We start from the raw sequence: 12,148 nt of genomic DNA on the forward strand, positions 1-12,148 counted from the left end.
TTCAACCGTAATTTTATGAAGCTACGAGAATACCTTTTTGTGTGCAAAGAAAACAAAATGGAGGGTCTATGCAGGGTCAGAAAGCTCTCGGACGTCATAAAAAATATTTAAATTTGTGTTCCGAAGATGAACAAAGGTCTTACGGCTTTGGAACGACATGAGGGTGAGTAATTAATGACAGAATTTACATTTTTGGGTGAACTATCCCTTACTATAGTTTTTACTATATTTTGGGTCAAATAAATTAGGCCTTGGTGACTTCTTTCAAAAACATGAAATCTCAATCTGTTTTTCTCTTTTCCACTAATTTTGCTTTTAAGTTCACTTCTACTAGAGAGGATTCTTTCTAAACAGAACTGGACGTCATTTGCCTGAGCCTCTCCATCACTGGTGGGCTGACTGTGGTTAACTAAGCTAAGCCTTTGTAAAACACAGGAGGGGAATACTTTTAGCCCCCACTACAAACACTGGAATCCCCATGAAGGTGTGTGGATCTGGTGGGACGTCAAGCCCTCGTATACGTTGAGTGGAAGCAATATGTTATCAGCAGAGAATATAGACAGGGTGTGTAAGCGAGTGACAGCACACACAGGATGGTGTTTGTGGTTTGGAGACAGGATGGTGCGAGCAGTCTGAACTTGATGACATCACAGAGGAAGAGGCAGACTGACAGAAGTATTTTTTATTCTTCCTTCTCAATGAAAACAGCCAGAATGCCTCATTGCTTGCTGTTTTGTTGCCCTTAAAGCTATAATGAACGATGTTGTGTACTACGTGAAATTCTGATTGGCCTAATTCCAATGTGAAGTATCTAATTAGGTCAAAAATTCTTCAAACTATGCTATAGGGTGAGACTGTTCACTTTGGAATGCATGGGACATCATTAGAAACTTTCGAGATGTTTTACATAAGCAAAAATTCTTAGAGTTTTCCACTGTTTATGGGCTTACTGCTCTCAATTACAATTACACATAAACATGTTTTGGATCATTTTCCGCTGCCTACAGAGCGGAAAGGTGCAATCATTAAAAACTTCCCTTAAGCTGTACAGCCTGAGATCAGTACACCCACTCTTTCACCTGGCTTTGATGCTTTTCTGTCAAATTGCTTCCCTTAAATGAGTGGGTGTTAAGTGCTCTAAATTTAGATGAATAGAAATCAACAAAAAACACTGTTGGGAAAAAGCTGTGTTTGCGTCACCTATTTTCGTCACCAAATTTTCAGGTTCACAAATAATGCAATGAGTTATGATGAGACAAAGGTAAAAACAAATATTCAGATCATTGTGGAGCGTTTCTGATGGCATGCTGGCAGCCTGAGATCTTGTTTTCTAGTCTTTTTTATCTTAAACTTCTAAACTACATGCCAATGCTTGGTTACCCAGCATTTAATAGCAGTTTACAGTAAAGGACACCTCCCAATACTGAACACTTCCTCCTGGGACAGGTAAAATTACCCCTGCATTGCCAAGGAGGGGCAGGGTGTGTATCTTTCTGTCTGACACTAGTCAGGGTGTGTGCATGAATCGCTGATCGTTTGGTCATAATAGACTTCAACACAAAACGACTCTCTTAATAAAAATGAGAACAAGAGTCATTTCAGAACAGTTTCATCTACCAAGAACAAAACTTTTGCTAATTCTATCTCCCTCACACACACAAATACACAAACCTGGCGATTACTCTAGCAACTGTCTTGCACATTAACGTTTGCAGAAAACACTCTCTGTGTAAGAGCACACAGATTTTGGTAGTTAAGGTGTAAAAAGGCAGTACAACAGGCTGCTACATGCTCACAAATACAAGTGTAATTCAGCAAGTAGAAAAGGCTATATCAGTGGCACTATATTGACTTTTAATGGTTCTTAATGTTTTTAAAACTAAAATGGTGTCTTAGTGTTACAACGAAGAGGCGCTGTTGAAATGTTGGGGTTTTGTGAAGGATTATCGTTTCACAGGCTGAAAAGAGGCAGGCTTGAAGCAGTTAAGCTGTAGCTTCATGCTACTCTTAAACTTATTCAGTAGCTCCTCCAAGAGCCTGAGGAAAGAGAGAGAGAGAGAGAGAGAAGGATGTATTAGAAAAAATGGGAAACTATTAAACAAGCCAAACTTACCCTCAATAAACAAAATCATCACTAAAGACATCTGTACTTATTTGCAAATTGAATAAATAATCAAGTTTGAGACACTATATTCAAATAAGCACTACTGTGTCAGGACACGCCACTCAATTCAGATTTTTTTTTTAAGCAAGGTAACATTAAACTGACTAAAAGTGACAATACGTTGTTAAAAAAGATTTCTACTTCAAATAAATGCTGTTGAACTTTCTATTCACCAGAAAATCTTGAAAAAATGTGTCGTGGTTTCCACTAAAACATTGAGCAGCTCAATTGTTTTCAACAGTATTGATAATAATAAGAAATGTTTCTTGAGCATGATATCAGCATATTAGAATGATCTCTGAAGGATCATGTGACACTGAAGACTGAAGTAATGGCTGCTAAAGATTCAGCTTTGCCATCACAGGAATATATTACATTTATATTTAAAAATATATATTGATGGTAGTATTGATGGAAGTATAATAATAATAATAATATAAATGCATTTTGATTAAATAAATACAGTATTTAATGAGAATACGAGACTTGTTTTAAAGGGGTCATATGCGATTTCTTGTTTTCCTTTTCTTTAGTGTGTTATGTAGCTGTTTGTGCATGTATAAGATCTGCAGAGTTACAAAGCTCAAAGTCTCCCACAAAAGGATTTATTCCATCTAAAAGAGAAGACTGATCCAGACCGGGCTAAACGCCTCATTAAAACACGCCCCCACATGTCTACGTCACGATGTGGAAATATTTGCATAATGCCGCCCAAATGTTCATGCAAAGAAAGAAGGCTTGGTTTCAGTAACCGCAGTAAGCAAAAGCACTTTATTTGGCCTTCAGAAAGTAGATGCATTTAGAAATCATTGGTTAAGATTTGTTTACAACAGAACAGCACAACCCAAATATTTGAATTTGACAATCTGGCGCTTCTAAATCAGCGACTGCAAGTATGTTTTGTTATTAGTTTAAGCATTTGCTATTGACTGTTCAAATGCGGAGTTTTGCGCATAACACGTAGTGCGTGTGTGTGTGTGTGTGTGAGGGGAACAGGGTCACATCACAGCAGTGTACAGCCCGTCAGAAATCTTGATCGCGGCTTGTGTGCTGCAAATACATATGAGCATCATCACTGTGTGTGTCACGCGATTCTGTTCCCCTTTCGGGCTTGAACTGATTGTAAAAATAACTTGAAAGCTGAAGCTCGCGATTATGGTAAGGGGCGTTACATTTCCGACACGTGCTTGTGGTGTTCAGGCGAATCACAATGCACTGGGTCAGTTGGCCAATCAGAGCAGACTGTGCTTGTCGGAAGGAGGGGCTTTGTAGAAAATGTCGCGTTTGAGAGAGGAGGGGCATAGAGGAACTACAATAATGTACAGCATTGAAAAATAATGTGTTTTTTGAACATTAAAACATGCCAACATATTCTGCTACACCTAATCTTTAAAATAGCATCATATCTTAAAACCTTGCAGCTGAGTAAAGAAAAAGGAGGGGTGGCCCTCCCATGTTTATAAAAATATTTCTGGGCAGCACTGTTGAGATTAATTGTCTGTTGGAGCAACCCAGAATTTCAAGCAAGATGGAAGGACATAGAGATTGGTTGGTTTGACGAGATCCCTATTCAAGCGATCATTGCAGATGGAAATTTAATCAAAAATAAAAAAGGAAATCAATGGATTAAGGTCATTTAAAAAAACTGGTTTGAGATAATGGAGGATTATAATTTAAAGGATTCTGTGAATGTATTGAAATGGGCTTCACATGATTCGGATTTTAAACCAAATACTTTAGACATGCGGTTTAGACTATGGGCTAAGAAAGTGATCAATGCTTATGGTTCAATCATAGATAAAGGACAATTATTAGACTTTAATTCTCTAAAAGAAAAATTCAATTTAGATTCCAAGGATTTCTTCAGATATCTTCAGCGCCGACAACATTTCTGTTCGAAAATTAAAAAAGGGACTGATGGAGATCCAAATAAGAGTGCTCTAGTTAAATATTCTCCTCAGTTTACAAGGCTGAACCAATGTTAAAGACTATTACTAAACTATATAGAGCATTGATGGATTTACAAGGAGATTCATCTCTGTACATCAAGGAGAGATGGGAGAAAGAAAGTGGTATTACCATCTCAACTGAGGACTGGGAAATATATGTAAACTACAATGGGCAACTTCTCATTCTTCTTATTGGAGAGAATTTTGCTGGAGAAATACTATTCGGTTTTTCCTTTCTCCAAAACAGAAAAATACATTTCTAGGCAACTCAAAATTATTGGAGACTTTGCGGCTCACAGGATGCTAACCATTTTCACATATTTTGGGGTTGTCCTAAGATCAGCAGTGCTTGGAAAGATATACATAATGTATTAAAATAGCATCATATGACCCCTTTAAAAACATGAAAAGAAAATACCGTACCAACCCCAAACTTTTGAATGGCAATGTGTTAAAATATGTATTTGCTTGAATCTATAAGTAAACTTTTTTTTTAACCTGCAGTTATATCTGGTAATGTTGCAACTTATATTACTCTGCAGCAGCTATGAATTCATAAACACACTTTGGTTGGAATATGATGGCATGCAATCCAAAACATTACAGATCGGTTTACAATCTTCAACCTATTTAGATGGATGCTTCCAAGTCTATTACAAGTCATTTGCAATTTCGCATCTTAACACAGGCCACGTTCAGTGCAAGTCAGTCACTATGGAGAAAGCCATGCTTGCCAGTTAGTTCTAACAGTTTCATACTTTGAAGTTATTTATATGATCAGGACTTGCTCAGCTATTTATAATTTACACCCTCAAAGTGGTCAAACACTTGGCAATTTATCAGTAGCATGTGAGAAAAATTTAAATACCAAGATATTCCCATCATCTAAAAGAAGAGTAAACCGAACACCTGGACGTCATGTCATGACATTTGTGCTCAGCTCTAATTATCATCATCTCTGATGACTAACATTTGTTTAAAAGACAGTGTTAAATATAACATTCAACATGTATTTGACTGAAAATTCCAAATGTTACTGTGATAACTTACTTCTTGTCAGCTCCACTCTGTAGCTGTGGTAAAGATTCCAATGCCTGCTTAAAACTAGTGCTGAGAAACATATGAGACAAAAATCACATACCCACCCACATCATACGAACACTTTTTGGTTTTAATGGCATTAAGACATTGTGTTGAACGTGTTTATATCTTACCAACTCTCTGATGTGAGGTATGGCTCTATGGCGTCTCGCAGCGCACAGATTTCCAAACGTGCCTAATGAAAGAAATATTAATGACGGTGAAAAATGAGGATGTGGGTTTCAATACCTTAAGATCAAATGCTAACTGTCCTGATAAGTGTATAAGAGGGAGGGGTGACTTGTACCTGTAGTGCACCATTTTTACTAAAGGAGGACACACACTGCATCAGACGGCTCATTTCTTCAGCTACAGCCTCAATGATCTTTGATAAAACACGAGGAACCAGCTCCTTGGAAACCGTGAAAACCTGAAAGAGCAAAAAACAGAGATTCTTGGAGACTGTCAATTAACTTCACCAATATGACACCAGTTTGCAATTACAGGAATAAATTACATTTTAAAATACATTAAAATTTAATAATATTTGACAATATTCCATTTTTTTCTGAAACAATAAACAAATAAATACAGCTTTGGTCATCTTAAGAAACGTTCTTTAAAAATTGTATCAACCCCCCAAATAGTAGTGCATATTTACATTTGACACTGCATTTTGTCACATAAAACATGTGAGGCTGTCTTAGAACTTGGCCAAAACAAGGTACCTTTTAATGAAACCCACTGTTGCTGCCTAGTTTTTAGATTTGAATGTGTACATATAAAGCTTTTAAATGCTGTCTAAGCAAGTAGCTCACAAGGTTCTGAAACAGAAAAGGTAGCATTCTTAAGGTGTAAGATAACAGGGTATCTTTTAAAGCAGAGATGAGCGATTTGTCGACTGAAGGTTTGAGCATCTCACCTCAGCATGAACAGAGATAATGCTGACCAAAGCCTCCTTCAAGTAACTCCTCACACCTGAGTCAGAAAGAGAGAATGGGAATAAGAAAAGGTAGATCAATGAGTCATGTTCTTGCATTTTAAGGTTCAAGAAAGTTTAAACGGGGCGGTAAGGAACCATCTGAAACATAGAAGATGAGAGGAAAGTCTTATCAGCTTCTCTTCACAAGTGTGACATGGTTTTATTGTCAGAAGTCTAACATGCTGTGTGTAAATTTCCTCCTTCATACTGAGGTCAAGCAAAATAATCCCCTTTAACATATTTCAAATTTTTATAATGTTTACAGTATGTTTATTTACTTTCTTTGCACTGTTAAAGTAACCACTTCTTGGTTCTCTATGTGTGACATCCACATTTATAAGTCACTCTAGTAATTAAATACCATGCAATGCTTAATAATATAAATCACATATTTAAGACGCAATTAAAAGAACCAAACTTATATTATTTTATCATTACAAAAAATATTTGCTCTGTAAGACTGTTATAATTATTATTTCAAAGAGATTATTTCACTACAGTTCAAACGTTTGGTGTGAGTAAGATTCTTTACTATTTTGGAGAGGTCTCTTATGCTCACCCATGTTCATTTATTTGATACAGAAAACATTAATATTGTGAAATATGATTACAATTTAAAGCACCTGTTCTATTTTAATATACTTTAAAGTATCATTTATTCCTGTGATGGAAAAGCTGAATTTTTAGCAACATTACTCCAGTCTTCAGTATCACATGATCCTTTAGAAATCATTCTAATATACTGATTTGGTGCTCAAGAAACATTTCTTTTAGATATCAATGTTGAAAATAGTTGTGCTGTTAAATATTTAGCCGAAACGGATTCTTTGATGAAATTCCTATGAACAGTGTTTATATATTTGAAGCAAAACTTTTGCAACATGTCTCACTGTCATTTTTTATTATTACAATGCATCCTTGCTGAATAAAAGCATTTAAAAAATGTGTTTGTCTATTTTGGAGCTAAAGATAATGATTTTCAAACTGATTGGGAGCTAAATCAGAGCAGTGGTGAAGTGTAGTGGGTTGGTTTTACAGAGTTCAAACAAGTTCATCTTATAATGTCTCAGAAGAAGCAAGAAAAGTTTTTTTAAGTTCACAAATGATTCACATAACCAATAGCCTTTAGTCAAGTATGCACCAACAGACCCAATCTCTCACTCACTCACTCACTCACACACACACTCACACACTCACACACACACACACACACACAACTGAAACTGATATAAAAGCAATGATGGCAGACTGAAACTGACTAGACTAGCAAAAGTCTAGTCAGTCTATAAATTCAAGACTAGCAAAAGTGTTTGTGGAACTTTCTCTATTAGTACCATCTCCATGATGATGGTGTTTCAAACAGACAAAGTCTTATAGAAACGTCCAAAGAGTGTTGTTGTCAACATGCAGGTTACATGATTGAGGTGTGTGTTACCTGTAGGTGGCAGGCAGTCCTTCCAGTCAAAGTATCCAGCGTAGATGCCAGGCTCCAGAGAGCCGACGATAGGATCAGATTTTTTCTCGACATATGTCTCAAACAGATATTCATCCAGCTGTCTCAACGCCTCTATGCTGACCTGAAGAACAAGAGCATGCATTCATTCAGTTTAATCACAAACCACTGATCATACAAGATTCTCTACTATAACACAGAAGTGCATGTGACCTTAAGAAACCATTAACATCACACACGATCACCGCTCATCACACACTTTGTTGCAGAATGAGTAGAGACCACTCATGCATGTCCATCATTCTGATGTGTGTTGAACTTTAGGGAAGTCCTCAAAAACCAGAATGGAAAGCACCATCTCAAAAGGGGACAAAATCTCTGGGAACTCAGTAAAAAAAAACAGAGATGGACATCTGTCCTGACAGATGAATGTCAATCTTTGAGAAGTATTCCAAATGTTGTTGTACATTTTTAACTAGATTTTGAGAAAAAAATGAAAAAGCCTTGTCCATGTGAAACACCTGCAGTTTGTGCATGGTTGCAAGATTGCTGTTGTTTGGTTTTCTGTTGTGTTGCTATGCAGTTCCTGTTTTTTGCACAAACAACCCCAATTCCTGATTCCTGAATTTTGCTCCTTTTAAAAGGTCCACCTGGCAGAAAATGATCTACAGTCCAAACCGTTCATAAATAACTTGATAAAAATGATATAAGTAGTATATAAGTATTTTTGTCTTATTTTCCAGTACAACATATTTAATAGAATCACTTCAGAAGCAAAATGACATAAGATAAGCCTTGCTTTCTGAAAAATTGATCAAAATTAAGTAACTTTACACGTAAAAAAATGAAAAAAGTCTGCCAATACGGTAAGAAAAATAAACTTTATTTTAATTAAAGTTGATTTTTTTTTTTACCCCATTTGCAGATATTTTGTAGATTTTACCCTTGTTTTATGCAAAAAAAACGTCACTTGATTTGAATCCATTTTTTCAGAAAAACAAGATGTAATATCTTAAGCAATCTTGTATCTAAATGTATTCAGTAAATGTATAAATGTATGAAGTAAATGTATGTTGATTTAAGATATTTGCACTGGACAAGGCAAAATACTGTGGAAAAAAAATCATTTTGGCAGTTTGGCACAAATTGAATGAAATTGAATACTAAATTCTAAAGCTGTGGTTTAAAATTCAGCGATTAAAATCAGGGCCGGTTCTCTAAGCTGCTGGTTTGTAGTAGGTAGATCAACCGCGGTGTCCAACTATATCAGGCAGATCCCTTTTTGCACTCTCATTGGTAGCTGCTGCTCTGCTTCACTACATATTTGCATAAAGTTAAGCTCTGTTCACAGTCACTGTCAGTGTAAACCTTATTTTAGAGTAAATTGTTTGTTCAAATCCTTTATCATAATTAACAATAGTGACGCAGCTCTAAATGACTTTAAAAATTACTTTAATGCACAATTAATAATCAATGCTTTTCTCTTGTCTGTACTAAGATAAATGTCAAAATCACTTTATGATCATGTAATAAACTTCTCCTGTGGGTTATCAAGCTCTTATTCAGAGTACAATCTCTCTGAAAAGAGCAATGCAGAGTGTGTTCTCATTGCACTTCATTGATCTACACAAACCCTTTGAGCCTATCACACTGATTCACTACGATCTGCATCAAAACCATCTGCATTTACTGGAAAGGCCAACCATAACCTTTCGTGAGGGCTTCACCCTCTTCTCTGCATGGCGCAAAAGCCACTTAGAGTGAGTGTGTTGCATTGCCACTGTGAAAAACCCTTGAGCTTCTCCTCAATCTAAGTGAGTCATTCTCACTTCAGTAAAAGATACATTAATTGGAAACACATCTGTTATCACTTAGAAAAAAGAAAATGCCAACTGTGGACTGGAGTAAAAGGGACGTGTGCATGTGTCTTTGTACCCTGATGATCTTCTCTGCAGTGGTGAAGCCATTCTTCTCGAGGTGCTCAGCCAGATTGAGAAACGTGCGTCTCTCCAGATACTGACAGTTACTCAGGATGATGAGGAGACGTTGCTCCTACATGGGCCAGAACAAACACACACAGCAGCTGAACATATATAGAGAGATTTTCGCAATAAGTTGTATTAGAATGATTTCTGAAGGATCATGTGACACTTAAGACTGGAGCTTTGCCATCATAGGTTTAAATTATATTTTGGAAAAATATTTTCAAATAGAAAAGTTTTTTTAAATAACATATGACTGTTTTTACTGTATTTAAGATCCAATAAATGCAGCCTTGGTGAGCATAAGAGACTTTTAGAAAATACTACTAACCCCTAACTTATTTATATATATATATATACACATGAACAAGAAATAGTCTGAGAGTGTGTGAAGAAACACTATTACAGATATGGTTGGGTATGTTTGCGCCTTTACTTAACCATAAAGCAGTCTGTGAAGGAGAGAGAGAGTAAAATAGAGAAAAAGAGAGATAGAGGGGAAACCTGCAGCTCTTCCACTGCAGGCTAGGGGAAACCCCATGTGAGCGGCCGCTGCATTGTGCTCTCTGAGGAGAAAGCTGCTGTTTTTCACAACACATGACTCTTGTGCGTGATGCTTGAATGTTTGCTGTGTTGCAGATGGAAACTGTGACAAAGGCATCCATAACGGAACACAGGATGTTTTCTCAGGAAAAGGTTCTTTAGAACTAATAAATAACACAGACAAAAAAAACCCACAGTGCATTTGGGGGGGAAAAAAATATAATTTTTTTTTTTTTTTTGGCACTTTATGATTAAACCAAATTGCATTTATTTGAAATATAGTGCAAATATTTTAACCAAAATGTCACATTTAAAATTACAAAGCAACATCATTTGTATAGTTCAACGTCTGCACAGAAAATATTTGCATACTTTCTGGTTGCCAAATGTTTGTGGAACATGTACATATAGTTGATGTGATGAAGTACACCTGTGGTTGCTCTGCTAGGACACCTGTGCAAACGTAAGGGAAATGATTTCATATGGACACTAAAAATCCCCCTTCATGACCAGTTAGTTGCAAAATTAATTGCTATAATACAAAGAATTGGCTCGAAAAAAACTGAAGTTTGTTCTTAGATGATGTCTGGCATTTTAATGCTTATTTATTTTGATATTTTGTATCTAAAGTAAAGTAATTAAGCCATTTTAAATCTAACTTCAGCATCAGCAAGTGACCAAATATGCTTTGGGGTTACTGTAAACTATTTGTGTGGTTTAAACTTTTACTCAAGCATTTGTGCACACACACACACATACAGCATTACTGAATAAGCACAAAAGAAGGGATTAAATGAAGGGAGGAAGCACTTCAAGGTTACTTGAGGTCTGTGAATATCTTCAATCAACAAGGTTTCGTTTTGATAATTTTTTAAACACATGGCCTCATTACCTGGTTTCTCTCTCTCTCTCCTTCTCTCTCTCTCTCTCTGTCTTTTCATCTATAAGGTTTTAAGCTTTCAGTAATGCTGTGACTCTAGTTCTGATACTACACATCGACACAGTGTTATTTGGATTTCAGTCAGTGACTAATCGTTTAAAATAAGGTGAGGGGCTGAACATGTCAAGCAGCGTGAAGGCAGCTGTTATCTACTCTCACTTCCTATTCTCCGTACTCTAATATCCTGTTGCATACAGTGACATTTAACTCTGCAGTTTACTGTGAATAAAATAGCACATAGGGCTACTTGATGTAGTAACCAGTTAACCAGTCCACACATACTGAATTTTATTTATGTGGCCATTTATTGACAGTGAAAGTGTATTATCAAAAAAAGTGAAGAGGGAGGAATGTAATGAGTACTCAACACAAGTCAGATTCAAACCTGTTTCTCCATATGAGCACCACAGCTTGATGTGCCAACTGCTAGGCCACAATTCATTTGTATTTTATATGAATACTGAAATCACCTGTGTGTATTTTATAGAAAAGTATTTTTTTAAATATGCATTATTAGCGTGAATAGAGAGAAAGGCAAGATGGACACGGACAAAGTTGGAAATCAGGAGAGGAGGGGAAAAATGGTCTTACTGGCTTTGAACTGAAGTCTTCTTGGATGCTTCCAAAAAGATCAGGTGAGGCCAAGTCCACAGAGAAACTGAAAGAGAAAGACCTTGATGTTATACTCTGACTGTAAACTTAAACATTCAGCCTAAAGATTATATACAGTATGTGTGTGTGCGCGCGTGTATACACACACACACACGTCACAAAATTTTCCCCTCCCATCTGTGCTTTTATGGAATTGCGTTCTAACGATAATTTGCCCTGTTTAGTAACTCTGGCCCAATGACTGTAAAAAGTATATATAAAAAAAAAAAAAAACTATTTTTTTTCAATGCCTGAATAATATATATAATATACAGTTGTACTCATAGGTTTACATACCCCTTGCAGAATATGGAAAATGTTCATAATTTTAACTAAATAAATGTCATCATGAAAATTGCATGTTAATTTTCTATTTAATATGGTCCTGAATAAGCCATTTCACA

General features: G+C 36.2%; 1 protein-coding gene across 1 annotated transcript in view; it reads right to left on the minus strand.

The window, feature by feature from the left end:
* Positions 1-666: 666 nt before the first annotated feature.
* LOC306880689 (exocyst complex component 2-like) overlaps positions 667-12,148 on the minus strand; it is a 29,453-nt gene continuing 17,971 nt past the window's right edge. The window contains exons 21-28 of the mRNA XM_079434403.1: positions 11,685-11,751; positions 9,564-9,680; positions 7,611-7,752; positions 6,116-6,171; positions 5,501-5,623; positions 5,328-5,389; positions 5,164-5,223; positions 667-2,037 (exon numbers count right to left, since the gene is read on the minus strand). Of these exons, the coding sequence (XP_079290529.1) occupies positions 1,944-2,037; positions 5,164-5,223; positions 5,328-5,389; positions 5,501-5,623; positions 6,116-6,171; positions 7,611-7,752; positions 9,564-9,680; positions 11,685-11,751 (721 nt within the window). The 3' untranslated portion in view covers positions 667-1,943. The remainder of the gene's footprint in view (positions 2,038-5,163; positions 5,224-5,327; positions 5,390-5,500; positions 5,624-6,115; positions 6,172-7,610; positions 7,753-9,563; positions 9,681-11,684; positions 11,752-12,148) is intronic.

The sequence above is a fragment of the Barbus barbus genome (genome assembly GCF_936440315.1).
Source record: "Barbus barbus genome assembly, chromosome: 14".
Lineage (NCBI taxonomy): Eukaryota > Metazoa > Chordata > Actinopteri > Cypriniformes > Cyprinidae > Barbus > Barbus barbus.